General features: G+C 40.1%; 1 protein-coding gene across 5 annotated transcripts in view; it reads left to right on the top strand.

Moving 5' to 3' along the window:
* The window catches only part of SRSF11 (serine and arginine rich splicing factor 11), a 110,972-nt gene that overhangs the window by 32,751 nt on the left and 56,450 nt on the right, over positions 1 to 21,771 (top strand). For all 5 annotated transcript variants that reach the window (XM_053693363.1, XM_053693361.1, XM_053693362.1 and 2 more), the window contains one exon: positions 15,627 to 15,719. In XM_053693363.1, the coding sequence (XP_053549338.1) occupies positions 15,627 to 15,719 (93 nt within the window). The remainder of the gene's footprint in view (positions 1 to 15,626; positions 15,720 to 21,771) is intronic.

Below are 21,771 nucleotides of genomic sequence, written 5' to 3'. Positions count from 1 at the left end.
AATGAAAACATGGAAAGTGTCTATAGGTAGAGTCAATGATTCTCAAGAGTGATAGAGGGCGTCTGTGTAATATAAGAGTGTGTTTAACCATCTTACTGACATAGTTCTAAGACGAAGGAAACATTAACCAATATTAGTAACCTACAGCGTATAGGTGCCTTAAAGGGACAGTATACACTCATTTTCATATAACTGCATGTAATAGACACTACTATAAATAAGATTCACAGATACTGATATAAACATCCAGTATAAAACTGTTTAAAAACTAACTTAGAAGCTCTCAGTTTAGCTCTGTTGAAAAGGTAGCTGGAAAGCCCACTGCAAGTAGCACCCTTCTTTTGCATATGAAAAGACCCTTTACACAAACCCTTTACACAAACCGGAGCGAGCTGGAGTAGGTAGCTGACGGTATTCTCATAAAACTTAAAGATCATCTACAAAACATTTATGCAAAGAAAAAAGAGTGTATTATGTCCCTTTAACTCTGGACCTCCTCTGAATTGTCGGGCTTCTAACAGACTTATTTGTTTGGGGTTCTAATAAAATACGTATTTGTTTGAGGGTCTCCTAATCTAATCCTTTTGGCACATCACCCAGGTCCGCGTATCATATAGTTCAGCACACCCTGCTGTCTCGGCCACTGGCAGTAAGGTGGCATAATGACAAAACATCAGGAGTATCTCTCAAGCAATTTATGACACTAATGAGTCGCCTCTTTATATTCAAGCTACACATAAAGAACCAGGATATGTCTACACAGACGTAATAGCCTAAAGAATAAAATGTAGTTAGACACTAAGCCGATGAAATTCCATGCTGATAGGGTAATGTGTGGGGTATATGCTATTTACCTCCCTAGAATATGATGGCTCCCTAGTAGGAGTGAAGTAAACAACTGGTATGTGGATATATGTAACTGCAAAAATAAAATTTCAGAGGTACCTAAATAAGCATATGACTCATTATATACACACTTATAGAGGAATAATACAGCATAGAACTAGAGATTACAAACGAAAAACTAGGCAGGTTACAAATAAGTCCTAAATTAACATTTCCTCAACTGATTACAGTGGTTTAATAATCATAGCGCAGAGTTAACACCAAATGTGGGCAACAATGAAACGGAGCAGAGCCTTAGACAGTTCAACCCTGTCAGAATCTCTTATATGCCCCATGTATATCAGAAAGGTAAATAGTAGAACTGGCCTCCCTGATCAAAAGGGCCTCTCAATCGTCCATTGTAAACTATGCATACCAGCATTCTGGAACTCTGTCATAGTCCCCTCCATGGTGGCTCATATTTACTGCCGTTTCCGTGTGAGCAGTTAAATGCCGACTTCTGTATTAGGGTTCTTAGCGGTCGCAATGCCTGCTTCATGTCGTCAGAACCACAGATCAAGGCCTCGGCATCTAATCCCATGTCGCTCGCCATGGGTAGCCTGACATTCTCCTCATGCGACCCCTCCAGTTCGATTATATATTGACCTGACGGTAAGCAGCTAAGTATCTGGGACGTCGATTATTGAATGGTGCCTGAGTATTCTGGAGCACCAGATGATGAGGGTATCGTCTCAGCACTCTTCTTTCCCAAATCCAAATTGGTTGCTTGAAATTTTTTAATAGGTGGCACAATATTTTCCCCCGGTTCCCATAGATCACTGAGGCGATCTCCTCCTTGACACATCCGGTCTTACAACCCACCTCTAATCCTGTGTTGCCGGCCGTGGGTGAAAAAAGTCGGTACCGGGGCCCCAAAGCTGTGTCACAACTGGATCTTCCTGTATATGAGTAGAATTCGCTTCTAACAGCCCAGGTTTGAAAGCGGAAGACAGGGGCTCCATGAATGTCCTTTGGTAGAAATTTAGCAAGTCTGTGAGTTCCCGTAGAAAGAGTTCCTCCATGTTACCAGTTCTATAAGCTGATGCCAATATCGCTATAGTTAAATGATGGTGATAAATATGAATAGTTCTTGAAGTGTCCAGTTACAACCGAACTGGTTTGATGACCCAGGGTCCTGGGGGAGGTGCATATGTGTGGCAGCCCTAACAATACAGACAATTAGACTTACAAGTAAGGCCTCCCAACCTCGTGGCTGGTTGCTGAGGAACATAGGTAGGTCCGTTTTTATGCTTGATATTCCCAGATTCCTCACAAGTCATGCAAGGTTTTGCCGCTCAGAATATTAAAAAAAATAGGTAAATTGTAGAAAATAATTCTAAAAAGGCTGATTGAGTCCAGGAGCTCTTCACATACACGTCCTGCCGCAACAGCTGTAGGCTCCGCCCCTCGTTTATTCTTTTTAATGAGACACAGGTGTCTAGTAACCAGCAGGCTATGATTGCGGCCGAAACGCGTAAGCTAAGTGCTTACTCTCCACTCTGTGATTGTCCCTCTATGGTTGTTTCCAGACCTATTTGTTTTTAACATGGATGTCGTTTGAATAAAAGTAAAGTTTTACTGTATCCTTTGCGGACCCTTTGTTTCTTTAAAAACATTTAACATGCACAAAATGTGATTTAACATTTTGCTTTTAACCTATCAATTACCTACCACCCACCCACCCACAGTAGCCCTTTAAGTTAAGTTCTACACTGCCCAGAACACAGACAGGCAGTGAAGCTATCATATCATTACTGTGTAACATAATTGCTGCTGTGAATTAACCTACTAGAAGCCAGTAAAACACACAATTCTTATTTAACATCAATATAAACTGATGATAGACCCATAAAAAGACCAGTATCAATGTAAGCCAACATTGAGTTCATCACATAATAAAAAAGAATTAAAAAAAAACAAAAAATGTACTAATGTCAGTATATTTAAAAATGTAGAAGTTTTCCTTCCAGCTATGAGCAACATACTCGGCTTGTTTTTACTCAAATGTGAAAGCTGTTCAAATTGAGGAAACATGTAGAAACGGCAGTATTTGTGACTTAATTTAATTAGAATAACATGCAGAGTCACTTATGCACATGTAGCTTAATCAAGCTGTCAGAAGTACACACGCAGTAATACAGTCTCAATTCGGTCACACTGATGTCTGCTTATAGTCTCTCACGCGCTACACAAACATGCTGACAGTAACTCATACACAGACACAGGCACATGTATACATACACACACTGTCACACATAAAGATAGTGCCACACATACCCAGTTACACACAATGTCACACAGGCATTTAGTCAGACATACACAGACTGCCCCATACAGTTACACACACTCACACATGCAGTTACAAACTTACACCACCTTTAACTAAACTAACAGTGCAGTGGAAAGACGCCCAGGAAAAATGGGTGGGCATAGAAAGATGTAAGATACAGTAAAGATTTGAGGTAAACGGCACAAGTTCATTTATACATAAATTCAGAACTGCAGCCCAAGGGACCTAATATTATTCTCTGAAATAAAAAAAAAAACAAATATGACAAATACACAATTTTAGTGAAATGAAAATAAGCAAGATATCACTCAAATATTTTTAATTAATGTTCAGACTTTTTTTTGCCGTAAAAGTTTCCCCTTAACAACAAATAAACCTTACAAATAAGAGACTGTCAGCTCCGCACTGGGACAGAGGGAAGGGAGGCTATCGGCTGCTACAGAAGGTTGACTGGGTATTAGGCCAGTTACCTGCAGCTGCTTCTTGTTACAGTGACTCCGGCTGCGTCTGCTGACTGCTTGTTTTCCCACTCCCCCTTACAGCCGGCTAAAGTTACAGCCTTACAGGAATGATTTTAACTAGTAACTAACCCACCACGCTGCCATCAGGAACTTCCTAAACACTGATATGCTTTATATATCGTGCTCAGAGTCAGCAAAGTGTATAAAGCATATCAGTGTTTAGGAACTTTCTGAGTGTAGAGTGGTGGCTTACTTACTAGTTAACATCATTCCTGTGTAAGAATGTAACATTAGCCAGCTCCAAGGGGGAGTGGGAATAAAAGCAGTTAGCAGACACAGCCTGAGTCACTGTTAGAGGCAGGATCAGTGCCTTGCTTGAGCTCAACCACTGACAGCCATATAACAGTCCACCCCACATGTCCAAGAGATGGATTAACAAGGCAGAAGTTTTTTTCTATACAATATCCGGGATTTAACAAGCCTGTGTGTAACCCCACCCGCCCCCATGCTATCAACCAATAGGAGGGCTGCTTTTTTCAAAGACGTTTGTAGCTAAACGTCCAGATGGAAACTTAATGGGTGATGTGATAAATATGTAAAAGGGGCAGACTAAGGATGTGTAAAAGTGCTCTCAGACAGGGCACATTTAAAAAACGCCCCTAGATCTTAATTATGACAATATTTTTTTTTATTATTATAAGCTTTATTATTTTAAAGTACTAACCTCAAAAACACCACTCCACTTCCTTCTGAAAAAAAAAATTAACCTGACTACCTGAAAAATATATATTAAAGGGACAGTATACACTCATTTTCATATAACTGCATGTAATAGACACTACTATAAAGAATAAGATGCACAGATACCGATATAAAAATCCAGTATAAAACTGTTTAAAAACTTACTTAGAAGCTGTCAGTTTGGCTCTGTTGAAAAGGTAGCTGGAAAGCCCACTGCCAAGTGGCAAATAAGACACTCCCCCCCCTCCCCCTTCTTTTGCATATGAAAAGACCCTTTACACAAACAGGAGCAAGCTGGAGAAGGTAGCTGACAGTATTCACATAAAACTTTGGGGCTTGGTTAGGAGTCTGAAAATCAGAGCAATGTTATTTAAAAATAAGCAAAACTATACATTTATTTAAAAAAAAAAACTTTATGGGCTATATAAATAGATAATCTACAAAACATTTATGCAAAGAAAAAATGAGTGTATAATGTCCCTTTAACTTGACTGTCCACCTATCAATTAAATGGAATTTTTTTTTATTTTATTTTTTTGCCCCATAAAGCTTGTGGGGCACTGCCCATTCTGCCCCAATGGAGGAGCCTCCACTTATGGGATCAGATCAAATTTAAATGCATTCTGTAAAAATAATAATCTTAAAATAATGTAATAAACTTTGTGATGGAAATAGATAAATCTTACATATAAAAAAAACTCTGCAATTATACTGTCATTATTTCCTTTTTCTGTAATTGCATTCTGAAATTGTGAGCTTTTCAGTTCAAGTGGAAGTGCAGAACACTGTTCTATTCCACACAGCCATTGACATCACACACTAGTGGCCTATTTAAAACTGTCCCTAATTGGCCACAGCAAAGAAGGTAACATTAGTTACAACTTTGGCAGCTCCAATTGTTTTATAGACACAAAAACGTTACTCTTATTTTGTCACTATTTAAACAGCTAATTACATTTAAAAAATAATAATAATACATCTACATGTTATTCTCAGACTAATCTTTTCTTTGAATACATAGGGCTCCATTTACCAATCATTTGGGGAATTCTCCTTTCTGTTCTCCTATCAGTTCTCCACAGCTCTCCTTAGGAGAGGAGCACATGTGCACCCATATTTATCATAAAAAAATTGTTTTTTCTCCATGGGAGAGCTGGGGAGAACTAATGATAAATTTCTCCAGTCGGATTAGTATCTTCTCCTTATTTATCACTAAAAATAAGCAACTATTCTCCATGTCAATCATATATAAACCAATAGAAATCTTTATACAGCCTTCCTAGTAACTTTGTTAACGCCCCTCTTCAGCAAACATTCATATAAGAAAATAGATCTACATTTTCATTGTTTTTGTGCTTCAATTTTAGCGCTTTTTTATATCTTATTTTTATGCCCCTATAGATATCATTTTTGTGCTCTGTTATATATTATTTTGGTGCTCCATTATATTTTTTTTTTTTACTCCATCATAAATTATTATTGCACTCCAATAACCATTATTATTGTGCTTTATTATAGATCATTTTTGCACCTTGTAGAGCCCTTTTTTGTGTCTAACTGCTTCTACAACTGGTAGAGAATAGATTTCTAATGCTGTTCTCCACTGTAGCTATGGAGAACTTTAAGGTAGGAACTTGCAGGAGAACTTTCAGTCCTCCACAGGAGAATATAAATGATAAATTTGTAACTAGGAGGATTATAAGGAGAACTATATGAAATACAACTAAAAAGATCTAATTTAACCCTTTTTTTGGAGAACATGTTCTCCAAGGAGAGTTAGAACAGAGTAGGAGAATTTTACAGTCGAACTTGCCCAATTTTAGGAGTATTTTTGAATGATAAATAGAATTATTTCTCATGAGAACTTTTAGGAGAAAATATAGGAGAATTGGAATGATAAATAGAGCCCATAGTGTTTAATGTTTAAACTATTGCATGCATGGGTTTTCCTTTAAAAAAAAAAAAAATTTGAGTGCAAATCGTGCATAGGAGAAAGGATGAGCAAATGCTTTCTTCAAGATATGACGAGTCCACGGATTTCATCCTTGTGGGATATTAACCTCCTGCTAACAGGAAGTGGCAAAGAGCACCACAGCAGAGCTGTATATATAGCTCCTCCCTTCCCTCCACCCCAGTCATTCTCTTTGCCTGTGTTAGTACTAGGAAGAGGTAAAGTGAGGTTTTAGTTTCTTCAATCAAGAAGTTTTTTATTTTAAATGGTACTGGTGAGTACTATTTTCCTCAGAGAGATATGGAAAAAGCTTTCTGCCTTGAGGTTGATGATCTTAGCAGATGTAACCAAGATCCATGTTGGTTCCCACAGAGCTTCTGAAGGTAGTGCAAGAGAAATCTTCAGTGTGGAGAACGGTGTTATGCTACAAGCAGCATTGAGGTATGTTCAGTCCTTTTTTTTTCTGAGGAGACTTGGTATATCAGAACTGGCTGACATTTTTTTCCCTGCAAGGGAAGGGGTAAGCAGTAGACCTGTGAACAAAGGGTATTACTGAAAAACCTGTGTTTATTTATTTTATTGACATAGTACTGGGCTAAGCATTTATAAAGTGCTTAAAAGCAGCAATATAAAGGGACACTGGGAGAGGCAGCTTAACGGTTTTTATTTGTGAGATCAAATAATCAGTATGGCTGTATATTTGTGTTGTGCTTAGGGGTAAACAAAATCCACATGGCTTTATTACTAAACCGCTTCCCATGCGGTTGTACAGTCTTATGTGATCACCATCCATGGTGGACGGGGCCTATTTTTGCGCGCTTAGACGCGCACTTTACTCTGGCTGAGAAGGCAGCAGGCATTAGCTCCGGTTGGGCCTAAACTGGTGTTCTGTTTTCCGGATCGTTGTCGAGTCATTTTGCAGCACCCTGGGGGCAGGTGGCGAGGTGCAGGGGTTATTTTTTCGAATCAAACATATTTGTGTCTATAAAAATCTTTTAGAGGTTAATTTCTACCCTTGCTCTTGGGGTGCAATAATTTTTGGCACTATTTTTAATGTGTAGTTAATTTTAAAGCGTTAACTTTTTGAGGCAGTTTGGAAAAAATTGTGCGCTTTTTTTTATTCTTAAAGGCACAGTACACGTTTTTTCAAAAAATTGTTTAAATCAATAAATAAAGTGTTTAACGACTATTGTGGTTATTGCTAGTCTGTTCAACATGTCTGACATTGAGGATACTAACTGCTCTATGTGTTTAGAAGCCATTGTGGAACCCCCTCTTACTTTGTGTACCTCTTGTACTGAAAGGGCTTTACAATGTAAAAAGCATATTTTAGGTAAAGAAAGTGTGTGCCTAAGGATGATTCTCAGTCTGAAGAGGATCAAGATATGCCATCCAATTCTCCCCAAGTGTCACAACCTTTAACGCCCACACAAGCGATGCCAAGTACCTCTAGTGCGTCTAATTCTTTTACTCTGCAGGAGATGGCTGCAGTTATGTCAACTACCCTTACAGAGGTATTATCTAAATTACCAGTGTTACAGGGTAAACGCAGTAGGTCAGGTATTAATGTGAATACTGAATCCTCTGATGCTTTATTGGCTATTTCCGATGTACCCTCACAGTGCTCTGAGTTGGGGGTCAGGGAATTACTGTCTGAGGGAGAATTTTCAGAATCCGGAAATATGTTGCCTCAGATTTCGGACGTCATGTTCTTTAAATTTAAGCTTGAACACCTCCGCCTGTTACTTAGGGTCACAATCATCCAGTGTCGCTAAAACCTCCCTATTATGATACCACCAGAGAAGTTGTGTAAGATGGACAAATATCTAGAGGTGCCTACTTACACTGACGTTTTCCGGTTCCTAAAAGAATTTCGGAAATTGTAAAAAAGGAATAGACCAGGTATACCGTTCTCTCCTCCTCCTACTTTTAAGAAAAAAAAGAGGCGTTCTTACGCTGTGTAAAAGACCTCTATACCATGGGAGTAATTTGTCCCGTTACAAAATTGTAACAGGGACAGGGGTTTTACTCCAATCTTTTCGTGGTTCCCAAAAAAGGGGGAACTTTCAGACCAATTTTTAGATCTCAAGTGTCTAAACAAATTTCTCAGAGTCCCATCGTTCAAGATGGAGACTATACAATTTTACCAATGATCCAGGAGGGTCAATATATGACTACCGTGGACTTGAAGGATGCATACCTTCATATTCCTATTCACTAGGATCATCATCAGTTCCTAAGGTTTGCCTTTCTGGACAAACATTATCAGTTCGTGGCTCTTCCCTTCTGGTTGGCCACAGCTCCCAGAATCTTCACAAAGGTTCTAGGGTCCCTTCTAGCGGTTCTCAGACCGCGGGGCATAGCAGTGGCGCCTTATCTGGACGATATTTTGATTCAGGCGTCAACTTATCATCTGACAAAATCTCACACGGATACAGTGTTGTCGTTCCTGAGAACTCACGGTTGGAAGGTGAACATAGAAAAGAGTTCACTAGTTCCACGGACAAGGGTTCCCTTCTTGGGAACTCTGATAGACTCGGTAGACATGAAAATATTTCTAACAGAGGTCAGAAAATCAAAGATTCTAAATACTTGCCGAGCACTTTAGTCCGTTCCTCGGCCATCAGTGGCTCAGTGTATGGAGGTAATTGGATTAATGGTAGCGGCAATGGACATCATTCCGTTTGCTCGCTTTCATCTCAGACCACTGCAGCTGTGCATGCTCGGACAGTGGAATGGGGACTATGCAAATTTATCTCCTCCGATAAATCTGGATCCAGAGACTTTCTTCTTTGGTGGTTTGTCGCCGGATCATCTGTCCCAGGGGACGTGTTTCCACAGACCCTCATGGGTGATATTGACAACGGACGCCAGCCTTCTGGGCTGGGGTGCAGTCTGGAATTCCCTGAAGGCTCAGGGTGTTTGGACTCAGGTGGAGTCTCTACTTCCAATCAATATTCTGGAACTGAGAGCAATATTCAATGCGCTTCAGGTGTGGCCTCAGTTGGCTTCGGCCAAATTCATAAGATTCCAGTCGGACAATATCACGACACTGGCGTATATCAATCACCAGGGGGGAACAAGGAGTTCTTTAGCGATGATAGAAGTATCAAAGATAATCCGATGGGCGGAGGCCCACTCTTGTTATCTATCGGCAATTTACATCCCAGGAGTAGAGAACTGGGAAGCGGATTTTCTAAGTCGTCAGACTTTTCATCCGGGGGAGTGGGAACTCCATCCGGAGGTGTTTGCTTCATTGATTCGACAATGGGGCAGACCGGAATTAGATCTGATGGCATCTCGTCAGAATGCCAAGCTTCCACGTTACGGATCCAGTTTGAGGGATCCTCAGGCCGAACTGATAGATGTCCTGGCAGTGCCTTGGTCGTTCAGCCTAGTTTGTGTTTCCACCGTTCCCACTCCTTCCACGCGTGATTGCTCGGATCAAACAGGAGAGAGCTTCAGTAATACTGATAGCGCATGCGTGGCCACGCAGTACTTGGTATGCGGATCTAGTGGACATGTCCTCTCTGCCACCGTGGAAACTTCCTTTGAGACAGGGCCTTCTCATTCAAGGACCTTTCCAACATCCAAATCTAAATTCTCTGCAGCTGACTGCTTGGAGAGTGAACGCTTGATTTTATCTAAGCGGGGATTCTCTGATTCGGTCATCGATACTTTGATACAGGCTCGTAAGCCTGTCACTAGAAAGATCTATCATAAGATATGGCGTACATATCTTTATTGGTGTGAATCCAAGAGTTACTCATGGAGTAAAGTCAGGATTCCCAGGATTCTGTCTTTTCTCCAAGAAGGTTTGGAGAAAGGGTTATCAGCAATTTCCTTAAAGGGACAGATTTCTGCTTTATCAATTTTGCTTCAAACGTTTGGCAGATGTGCCAGATGTTCAGGCTTTTTGTCAGGCTCTAACCAGAATTAAGCCTGTATTTAGACCGATTACTCCTCCCTGGAGTTTGAATTTAGTTCTTCGAGTTCTTCAATGGGTTCTGTTTGAACCCATGCATTCATAGATATTAAGTTGTTATCTTGGAAAGTTCTGTTTTTGGTTGCTATTTCTTCTGCTCGAAGAGTTTCTGAGCTTTCAGCTTTACAATGTGATTCGCCTTATCTCATATTTCATTCTGATAAGGTGGTTTTGCGTACCAAACCTGGGTTTCTTCCTAAGGTTGTTTCAAATAAGAATATTAATCAGGAAATTGTTGTTCCTTCCTTGTGTCCTAATCCTTCTAAGAAGAAGCGTCTCTTACATAACCTTGAAGTTTTACTTACAAGCAACTAAGGATTTCTGTCAATCATCTTCATTATTCATTGTGTATTCTGGAAAGCGTAGGGGTCAGAAAGCTACGGCTACCTCTTTCTTTTTGGCTGTGGAGTATTATCCGCCTGGCTTATGAGACTGCTGGACAGCAGCCTCCTGAAAGAATTACGGCTCATTCTACTAGGGCTGTGGCTTCCACATGGGCTTTTAAAAATGATGCTTCTGTTGAACAGATTTGCAAGGCTGCAACTTGGTCGTCTCTTCATACTTTTTCTAAATTTTACAAATTTGATACTTTTGCTTCTTCTGAGGCTGTTTTTGGGAGAAAGGTTTTTCAAGAAGTGGTGCCTTCCGTTTGGGTCTCTGTCTTGTGCCTCCCGTTTCATCCATGTCCTGTAGCTTTGGTATTCTACAAGTAAGGATGAAATCCGTGGACTCGTCGTATCTCTTGTAGAAGAAAAGGAAATTTATGCTTACCTGATAAATTGATTTCTTCTACGATACGACGAGTCCACGGCCCTCCCTGTCATTTTAAGACGGATTATATTTTATTTTCTCAACTTCAGTCACCTCTGCACCTTTAGCTTTTCCTTTCTCTTCCTAAACCTTCGGTCGAATGACTGGGGGTGGAGGGAAGGGAGGAGCTATATATATACAGCTCTGCTGTGGTGCTCTTTGCCTCTTCCTGTTAGCAGGAGGTTAATATCCCACAAGTAAGGATGAAATCCGTGGACTCGTTGTATCGTAGAAGAAATCAATTTATCAGGTAAGCATAAATTTCCTTTTTTAGCTATTTCTATATAGGATCACCAAGTTTATTTCAGCTTTTAAGCTATGGGTCTGCATTACTTTTTCACCAATAACAAATGTCCCATTTAGTCCAACTTAACAAAGGTGCCCATACTGGGTACCACAGATAGTCCTCAGATGTATAGCAGGATCAGCTCTTCACAATTGACACCCCAAACATTGAACTAAAAGAACAAGAAGGTGCTCCAATGGCACAGTATATCATGTAAAAGATTCCACTCCTAGACACATTCACTCAGAGGAAGGATACTTAAGTCTGGAGCACTAACAAATAGGGCTAAAGGCGCAGGCTCGGTATAAATTAGCCCACTGGCTTGCTCCCTCTGGTATTCAGCTCCAAAAGTGAAGTGTCAGGCTATTGAGCCCACAAAGAGACACTCCGGAAACTTAGTGAAGTTAAAAAAATCACCTTTTGATGCAGAGGGGTATTTATTTAAAAATTACTTACAGTGCTGCTCCAAAAATGGGCCGGCTCGTTTGCTTATATTCCTGCTTTTTCAAATAAAGATACCAAGAGAACAAAGAAAATGTTTAATAGGGGTAAATTAGAACTTTGCTTAAAATGGCATGCTCTGTCTGAATTATGAAAGATAAAATTGGGTTTTGTGTCCCTTTAACCCTTTAAGAACCAGGCATTTCAGACTAAAACTTCCCCAAAAGACCAGAGCATTTTTGCCATCACTGCGTTCAGAAATAGAGCCTTTTTTATTTACCTATCAAAACTATATATTTTTTTGGTTGATAACCCAAAGTATTGATCTAGGCCCATTTTGGTATTTTTCATGCCACCATTTCAACGCCATAAGTGATCAAATAAAAAAAAAAGTTAACTTTTTCACAAACTTTAGGTATCTCAGTGAAATTATTTCCAAACAGCTTGTGCAATCATGGCACAAATTATTGTAAAAGCTTCTCTGGGATCCCCTTTGTTCAGAAATAGCAGACATATAGGGCTTTGCCATTGCTTTTTGGTAATTAGAAGTCCGCTAAGTGTAGCTGCGCACCACATTTCTTATTCCCAGCAGTGAAGGGGTTAATCGGTAGCTTTTAAGGTTAATTTTAGCTTTAGTGTAGAGATTACCCTCCCACCTGACACTTCCCACCCCCTGATCCCTCTCAAACAGCTCTCTTCCCTCCCCCACCCCCCAATGGTCACCCTTATCTTAAAGGACTAGTCAACACTGTAGATTTGCATAATCAACAAATGCAAGATAACAAGACAATGCAATAGCACTTAGTCTGAACTTCAAATGAGTAGTAGATTTTTTTTACTGACTTTAAAAGTTATGTCTCTTTCCACTCCCCCTGTACCATGTGACAGCCATCAGCCAATCACAAATGCATACACGTACCATGTGACAGCCATCAGCCATTCACAAATGCATACACACTTATTCTTGCACATGCTCAGTAGGAGCTGGTGACTCAAAAAGTGTAAATATAAAAAGACTGTACACATTTTGTTAATGGAAGTAAATTAGAAAGTTGTTTAAAATTGCATACTCTATCTGAATAATGAAAGTTTAATTTTGATTGAGTGTCTCTTTAAGTACTGGCAGACAGTCTGCCAGTATGCAGTTTGACACTTTTTTTTTTTTTAGTGTTGGATTACACCCTTACCTTCCCACCTCCCTGATTCCTCCCAAAAAGCTCCATCTTAGGTACTGGCTCTGCCAGTACCCAGTTTTCTATTATTTTTAATTTATTTTAATGAAGAAAAAATAAATTAGAATAGTGTAGCTGCCAAACTCCCTCCAAGATTATTTCGCTACCCTCTAATCGTCCCTGCCATCATAGGATTCCCCCCCCCCCCTCTACCACCTCCTCCCCCTCACTCCTTCCCCCTCCCTGCAGCTCTGAGTTTTTGTTTTTCTGTAGCGTAGCAGTTGCTCCCGTCCCGCTCCAGTGATGGGCCGCCCTCCCTCCTAACCCTCCCATACCACCAAAGATCTGCACCACCGCTGCCCGAGTGTCCCTCTCTGCGTCGGTTACTTCTGCACATCTATTTCTGCACTGCCCTACTCATGGGGCATGCAGAAATAACTCCATCTCGCTACTTTAGCGTGATCGCGGCAGAGAGAGGCCCAGGACAGCATCGTCTTACAGGGTACAACGCTGGTCCTTAAGGGCTTAATGACCAGCACAGTACATGGTATGGTGCTGGTTGTTCAGGGGTTAAATTTAATTTTGCATTAAGTGAGCATCTGTTTTTTAATAAAATACAATAAAAATCACATATTTGCAGTGTCACTTTTTCAAAGGGACATTATACGCTCATTTTTTCTTTGCATAAATGTTTTGTAGATCTATTTATATAGCCCATAAAGTTTTGTTTTTTTATGTAGAGTTTTGCTTATTTTTAAATAACATTGTTCTGATTTTCAGACTCCTAACTAAGCCCCAAAGTTTTATGGGAATACCGTCAGATACCTACTCCAGCTTGCTCCTGTTTGTGTAAATGGTCTTTTCATATGCAAAAGAAGGGGGAGGGGGGGTTGTCTTATTTCCCACTTGCAGTGGGCTTTCCAGCTACCTTTTCAACAGAGCTAAACTGAGAGCTTCTAAGTACATTTTTAAACAGTTTTATACTGGATTTTTATATCAGTATCTGTGCATCGTATTCTTTATAGTAGTGTCTATTACATGCAGTTATATGAAAATGAGTGTATACTGTCCCTTTAATGATGTTGCCTCAGTTTTGGTGAAACCTAATAAGTTGCTACTGCAGCATTATTAATGTAAAAAGGGGATTTTCTATGTAATAATGGAGGAGCATACTTGGATTCCATTGATGACATGTGCCTTGTAGCAGACGCACACCACACTCTTTGTTTAAAACAAAAGCAGATTGGTAAATCACAAGCTTGAATTAAACAACTAATAGGCAGATTGAGGATACAAGACTTTAAGATTGCATGCAGCTTAAGCATCTATCAGGAATCTGTGAAAAAACAATCACAAAAAAGAGGGCGTTTCTATCAACATCTATTATGACTATAATAGACTAATGTTTATAATTCAATCTATAATCATATATCACCTATATAGTCATATCACCACTAGATCCACACTCCCATTACTATGATATTATTCCATTGTTATTATTATAGCGCCCCCTAGGGTTGGACACTTCTGTGTCACAACAGTTGTTTGCAGCTTAAGCATCTACCATTTACTGTTTTTAACACTCATGGATGGTTAAATACTTTTCCCTTTTTTTTTTTTTTTTTTTTATAGATTTCCATAACACTTAAAATATTGTAAATATAAATTGTTTAATGGACGTGAAACCCCCCCAAAAAAATCTTTCAGATAGCGCTTGTAGTTTTAAACAACTTTCAATTATCTTAGTATCTTTTGTTGAAGGAGCATCAGTGCACTGTTGAGAGCTAGCTGAATACAGGTGAACCAATGACGAGGCATGTATGTGCAGCCACCAATCGGCAGCTAACTCCCAGTGGTGCAGTGCTGCTCTTAAACCTATCTAGGTATGCTTTTCAACAAGATACCAAGGAAGGAAAGTAACTTGATAAGAGGGAAGTTGTTAACCTTTCATGATTTAGACAAAGCGTGTAATTTTACATTTTTACTTTACTGTTCCTTTTAATTAAAAATAAAATTTGTAATGTACTTTATTTTTCCCATTTTTGTGTAACATAACTAAAGATTTTCAGTTTTTTTGTTTTTTTTTTGTGTTTAACAATTTGGATACATATATTTTGGGGTTAGCGGCCAATATGTTTGTTGACTTCGTTCTATATGCAGTGTTTTTTCCATTTGTCCGGCATACGCAATTATAGATATGTTCAGTTTGACTCTTCATATTTTAGTTGTAAAAGTTTTTATATAATCATTCCAAAGGTTTCTATGGTTTTACGTATTAAAAGCACATGAAACAAAAATGTTCTTTTGTGATACAGACAGAGCATACTGTTTTAAAAATAAAAAAGTTTCCAATTAACTTAATTTCCATGATATTCTTGATTGAAGAGATACCCTGTTAGGCATCTGGAGAACTATACGGCTGGTAATAGTGCTGTCATCTAGTGCTCTTGCAAATGTATTACATTCTTGCTAAACTGCTGCCATATAGGGGGAGTATTAAACAATTTAAAGAAAGTTACAAATGTAATTACACGTTGAATGCCATGTAATAAGCGTATGCACTGATAAACTAGTTTGCTAACATTTTGTGCTCTAAACACACAGATTGGGGCTGTTCCTCTTGCAGCCTTGGGAGCTCCTACAATTGATCCGACCCTTGCAGCTCTTACCCTTCCTGGAGCAAATCTAAACACACAGGTATATCCTACAACTCTCTTCTGTTTTATTTCCTGCACAAATGTGGAGGGGTGTAGTTAACTAGAAAGTTTTACTTGGATAACGAAGTCAAAAAGAGCTTGACAACATTTTAAAGAGTATACAGTAGCTAAATATTATCACTAAAAGTAAAACACAGCTTTTATTGGCACTTATTAAAAGAAAATTAGGTGATAGTCATTACAATTCATACACACAATTGCCATTCAAACCATATTAAAAACACATTGTCTTGTCTAGTTTGAATAATCTGGTGCAGAGATGATATGGTGCTATATACGGAGATTCTGTGAGTTAAATCAGTCACATAGGTGATTCAAATTAATCTATGCTGAACTCCTTCAATCCGGGAGCAGAATTAACTTTTATCTATCTAAACTACAAACCACTGCTAAGTATGAGGTTATAGGCTGTTAGACAAGCAATATAAAACATGGAGATAAACTCCATTAGAGGCTCCTCTTTATTATTTGTCTCATTAAAGCATTTTTTTTTAAAAAAATTACAAAAATACTATTGTTAGCACTAAATGTGTTATTTATAACCATCTGTTTCTAGAGTAACATCCCCCAATGATATACAAAGCGATGCATTATGCAAGTAGTTCTTGGGAACATACTAAGGTTGCTGAATCTTACTGTTCACAATATCCAACACTTTATAGCATCTCCTGCAATGTTTTAAACCTAATAATCTAATCTGTTGGGGCTCTAGTTCATATTCATGGTTTTTACTTCAACAGCTCCTAAATTCTAATTTCGCTATATCCAACACAAAATATTATATTTTTTTTTCTTCCTAAAATGTATTTGTTTCGAAGATGACAAATTGGATTACTGGAATAATTCTTATTTTTGAGCAAAGCAAAATGTGTGTTTAAAATGATTAAAGGGGGTATTTATAACGTATTTGTCTTATTTCTTTTCTAAGATATGGTGAGTCGACGGAATCATCAATTACTAGTGGGAATATCACTGCTGGCCAGCAGGAGGAGGCAAAGAGCACCACAGCAAAGCTACTATATATTTCACTTCCCTTACCCATAATTCCCAGTCATTCTCTTCACCTGCGGTGCAAGGAGGTGACGTTTTGGTGTCTGATCTTCAATCAAGATTTTGTTATTTTAAAAGCAGAGTAGGTTTGCTCTGATCTTTTCTGGGGTTTAGCCTTAGCCCATGTTAGTCTCTTCAGTAGGGCAGTGGTGGGTTTTAAGCAATTGGGAATTTGTAGGGTAAAATCCCTTCTGCGTTTTCCCAAACATTCTTGCTGCCCTATTCAGATAGCCTGAGTAAGTTTACTCAGTCTCATCTTTTGTCCACAGGTCCATGTGAGGGATAGCACCTCTCAAACCAGGTGAGCTGTCCTGCTGCCGGACAGTAGTTGAATTTTAATTTAACTGCCAATTTTATTTTTCTTATTTAGGAAGAATCTGGCACTAATTCAGCTTAAAAGCTGCTGGGATGTATATTTTAACTTTACTTCCTAGGAAGTTATTTTGTGGCAGCTAAGCAGGCTCTGTTTATGGGAGAGTTTATTTTATTTCATTGGTGGCTCAATTTAAAATAAACTGTTCTGTTTTGGGGTACATGTGTTTTCTGCACTTTATGGCCATGTTTTACTTTTCTGTTTATAGTTAAGTTTGCTGGGACTGCCCCTGATCAGGGCGGTTCTGTTTCTGAGGCTGGCTGTGTGTTTTTGCGCAGTTTTTTTAACTTCCTGTTAGCGCTGGAGTTGCTGTGCCTGTTATTACGGAGCATCTGTAATTCTGGAAGCTTCTCTTTCGAGCCTTTTTGTCGTTTCAAGCAGTTACTGTGAAAAGGTTTTTTTTTTTTTTTTTTTTTTTTGTTTTTTTTTTTTCTTGGTTTGGTGGTCAGCAGGTCAGGTAGGCACCTCAGCAGAATTGCTGAGGTGTAGAGGGTGCCTGGGGCTGGTTGCGTTTTTCTGTAACATTTTTTTATTCTATTATTTAAAGTAACAGTAGCACAATTTTCCCTTTTTATTTATAATAAAAATGAGAATTTAATATATTTTTTTTTTTTTTTTAAATTATAATAATATTCTTCTTAAAAGGGAAGAGTCCACAGCAGCATTCATTACTTTTGGGAATACAGAACCTGGCCACCAGGAGGAGGCAAAGACACCCCAGCCAAAGGCTTTAATACCTCCCCCACTTCCCTCATGCCCCAGTCATTCTTTGCCTTTCATCACAGGAGTTTGGTAGAGAAGTGTCAGAAGTTTGAGAGAGTCTCTTATTACTCTTCGCAATGGGACTGGCGTTTTAAGTAATCCTGTCAGCCTCTCAGTGAGAGCATGGATGAAAGTTAGTGTCCGGAGATGCAGGGGAAGTTTTACTGAGAACCCATCCCGACACATATTAACAGCTCCTTGGTAATCAGCGTTGACGAGTTTCGCTGCCTACCTTTCTTCACTCAAGTCCATGTCAGAAGCCAGGCTACTATCTGTCCCACTTGAAGGGCCGTGTTCCTAGATTCGGCATAGATTCCGGTAAGATTGTTTCATTTTATTTTGATATGTGAATGTAATGGTTGTGTCTTGTGATGAATATGAAATGGCCCGGGTAATCAATGCCCATCAGTTATTTTCAAATTGCCTTTCTAGAGTACTCTCTTCTCCCATAGCAGGGAGCTTAGAGTGCGTTGAGCCATCCGCCTCCAAGGTTTCCATGACCCGTGAAGCAAGTGCCCCAGTCCATTTCCCGGCTACGCAAGCAGGTGTCCCTATGGCCTTTACTCCTTCACCGGAGGGTGGCTTGTTTCCTCCAGAGGTTACAGCATGGTTCCGGATGGCCATTTCTATTGCGCTGAAGTATTTCTAAGATATTGTCCGTGTTCCGTTAACCAGGGCCCATCGAGCGTGGGATCGCCCGATTCAGTTTGGCCTTCTGGGGAAGCGTTTGCCCCTGAGTCTTCAGGGGCCCCTATCTCGGTGCCAGGGTCTTCAGTTGATCCGGCGAGGGATGATTTTGCCTTCGGTTATAGGCTGGCTCGCCTTCGTGTTCTTTTAAGACATGTTTTGGCAATGTTGGAGGATCCCATTCCTAGTGGGCTGAGGGATCCGAGGCCTTAGAAGCCGGGTGGCAAATGGATATGACGTTTGGGGATGAAGCCAATCTCCTTAACGTCACCGTTTTTCTTTGTTTTTCAGTTCCAGTTCGAGTTAAGGTGAATGGGGCTTTGAATCAGCTGGTCCCTTTGTCATCCGCATTCACCCGATGGGTGCTGCCTTCATTTTATTTTTTTTAACCGGATGGATGTTTAATTTGTTTTTTCTTAAGCTCTTATCTGTTAGAATTTCGTTTTTATTAACGTTCTCTGGAACCGATACTTGTGATTTAAGTCGCATGGGCACTTCAGCGGAAGTTGCGCACTTGTTAAATAGAATGTTTTCTAGTTCATTTATCGATCCTTCGTGACAATTTTTCTTGGACTTTGGGCAGTTCTAGAGTGTCCTTATACCAGGCGGGTACTGGTTGAATACCTTATCAGCTGTTACCAGGGTTCAGTTTAATAACTTCTGATTCTGAAGTCGTTTCCTTCAGGTTTAAGCTGAAACACTACTTAAGGAGGTTTTGGCTACTTTGGACGACTCTGATACGACTATCCAAGTTAAACCTAAGAAGACTATTAAGCTGAATACACATTTTGATGTTTCCTCTGCAGTGGAGGTATTTCCTGTACCTGACCATGCTTCTGAGATTATTGCACGGGAGTGGGAGAGACCTGGAATTTCTTTTTCTCCATCTCCAACTTTTAAGAAGTTTCCTATTGCTTACTCTATTAGGGGTTGTGGAAAAAGGTTCCTAAGGTGGAAGGAGCAATTTCCACTTTGGCTAAGAGGACTACTATTCCCCTAGAGGATAGTTGTTCTTTTAAAGATCCAATGGATAAGAAGTTGGCGGCTTTATTAAAAATGATGTATGTACACCAGGGTCTACAATGACAGCCTGCGTTGTGTATTGCCACTGTTACCAGTGCAGCAGCTTACTGGTTTAATGCTATATCTGATTCTGTTCAGACAGATACTCTTCTTGAGGAGATCCAGGATAGGATTAAGGTTCTTAAGTTAGCTAACTCCTTTATCACGGATGCTTCTTTACAAGTTAAGCTGGGAGCTAAAATATATGGTTTTGCGGTTTTAAGCAATTCCTTACAAGGGTAAGACCTTGTTTGGTCCTGGTTTGGCTGAAATAATTTCTGATATCACGGGTGGAAAGGGTTCTTTTCTTCCTCAGGATAAAAGGAATAAACAGGACGTCTGAGTAATTTTCGTTCCTTTTGCAACTTTAGGGGTGTAAGTCCTTTTCTTCCTCTAAGCAAGAACAATCCGTCTTCCTGGAAGTCTGGTCAGTCTTGGAACAAGGGGAAACAGTCTAAGAAATTTGCGTCTGACTCCAAGTCAGCATAAAGGGTTGGCCCAGTAAGGGGCAGACTTTCTTTTTTTGTTCAAGCCTGGAAAAGAAATGTTTCGGACCCCTGGGCGGTGGACATAGTTTCTCAGGGGTACAAGATAGAATTCAAGACCTTCCTCCCCCAGAGGCAGATTTCTCCTCTCTAGACCAGATAAAGAGAGGCGTTCTTAAATTGTCAAGTATCTTTCTGCCCTGGGGATAATAGTTTCTGTTCCTCCGCAGGAACAGGGTCTGGGTTTTTACTCAAATCTGTTTGTGATTCCCAAAAAAAGAGAGAGAACTTTCAGACCAATTCTGGATCTGAAGTGTTTAAACAAGTTTCTCAGAGTACCATCCTTCAAGATGGAAACTATTCGTTCCATCCTTCCCTTGGTTCAGGAGGGTCAGTTCATGACAACCATAGATTTAAAGGATGCTTACCTTCATGTTCCTATTCACAAGGATCTTCACAAGTTTCTGAGGTTTGCTTTTTTTAGGCAATCGCTTTGTTTGTGGCTCTTCCATTCGGTCTTGCCACGACTCCCAGAATTTTTCAAAGGTTCTGGGGGTTCTTTTGGCAGTGCTTCGGTCTCGGGGCATTGCAGTGGCGCCTTATCTGGATGACACTCTGGTTCAGGCGCCGTCTTTTCAAAAAGCAAACTCATACAGAGATCTTGTTGTCTTTTCTTTGCTCCCACGGATGGAAGGTGAATCTGGGAAAAAGTTCTCTGGTTCCAGCTACAAGGGTAGTTTTCTTGGGGACCATAATAGACTCCCTATTAATGAAGATTTTTCTGACAGAAGTCAGAAAGTCAAAGATCTTTGATTCTTGTCTTGCCCTTCAGTCCTCTCCTCGGCTATCAGTGGCTCAATGTATGGAGGTAATTGGTCTGATGGTAGCTTCCATGGACATAATTCAGTTTGCTCGGTTCTATCTCATACCTGTGCAGTTATGCATGTTAAGACAATGGAACAGGGACTATGCGGATCTGTCTCCGCGAATAGATCTGTATCAGGCGACAAGGGAGAGTCCATGGTGGTTGTCTCAGGAACACCTCTCTCAGGGAACTTCCACAGACCTTCCTGGGTAATTGTGACCACGGATGCCAGCCTTCTAGGTTGGGGAGCAGTCTGGGGATCATTGAAGGTTCAGGGTCTATGAACTCGGGAGAAGTCCGATCTCCCCATAAACATCCTAGAACTGAGAGTGATTTTTCAATGCTCTACTAGCCTCAGCTTTTGCCCGGTTTATCAGGTTCCAGTCGGACAACATAACATCAGTGGCGTACATCAACCACCAGGGAGGAACTCTGAGTTCCTTGGCTATGACAGAGGTGGCCAGAATTATTCTGTGGGCGGAGACCCACAATTGCAGTCTATCCACGATCTACTTTCCAGGAGTGGACAATTGGGAAGTGGATTTTCTGAGCAGATAGACTTTTCATCCAGGGGAGTGGGAACTCCATCCAGGAGTGTTTTCCAGTCTGATCCTCAAATGGGGGCAACCGGAGCTGGATCTCATGGCATCTCGGTGGTCATGGGATCACCGGGCTTGATAGATGCCCTGGTGGTTCCTTGGAACTTCAGTCGAGCATACCTGTTTCCTCCATTTGCTCTCATGCCAAG

The sequence above is a fragment of the Bombina bombina genome, chromosome 10 (assembly GCF_027579735.1).
Source record: "Bombina bombina isolate aBomBom1 chromosome 10, aBomBom1.pri, whole genome shotgun sequence".
Classification (NCBI taxonomy): Eukaryota; Metazoa; Chordata; class Amphibia; order Anura; family Bombinatoridae; genus Bombina; species Bombina bombina.
This window is presented reverse-complemented; position numbering and strand designations above follow the sequence as displayed.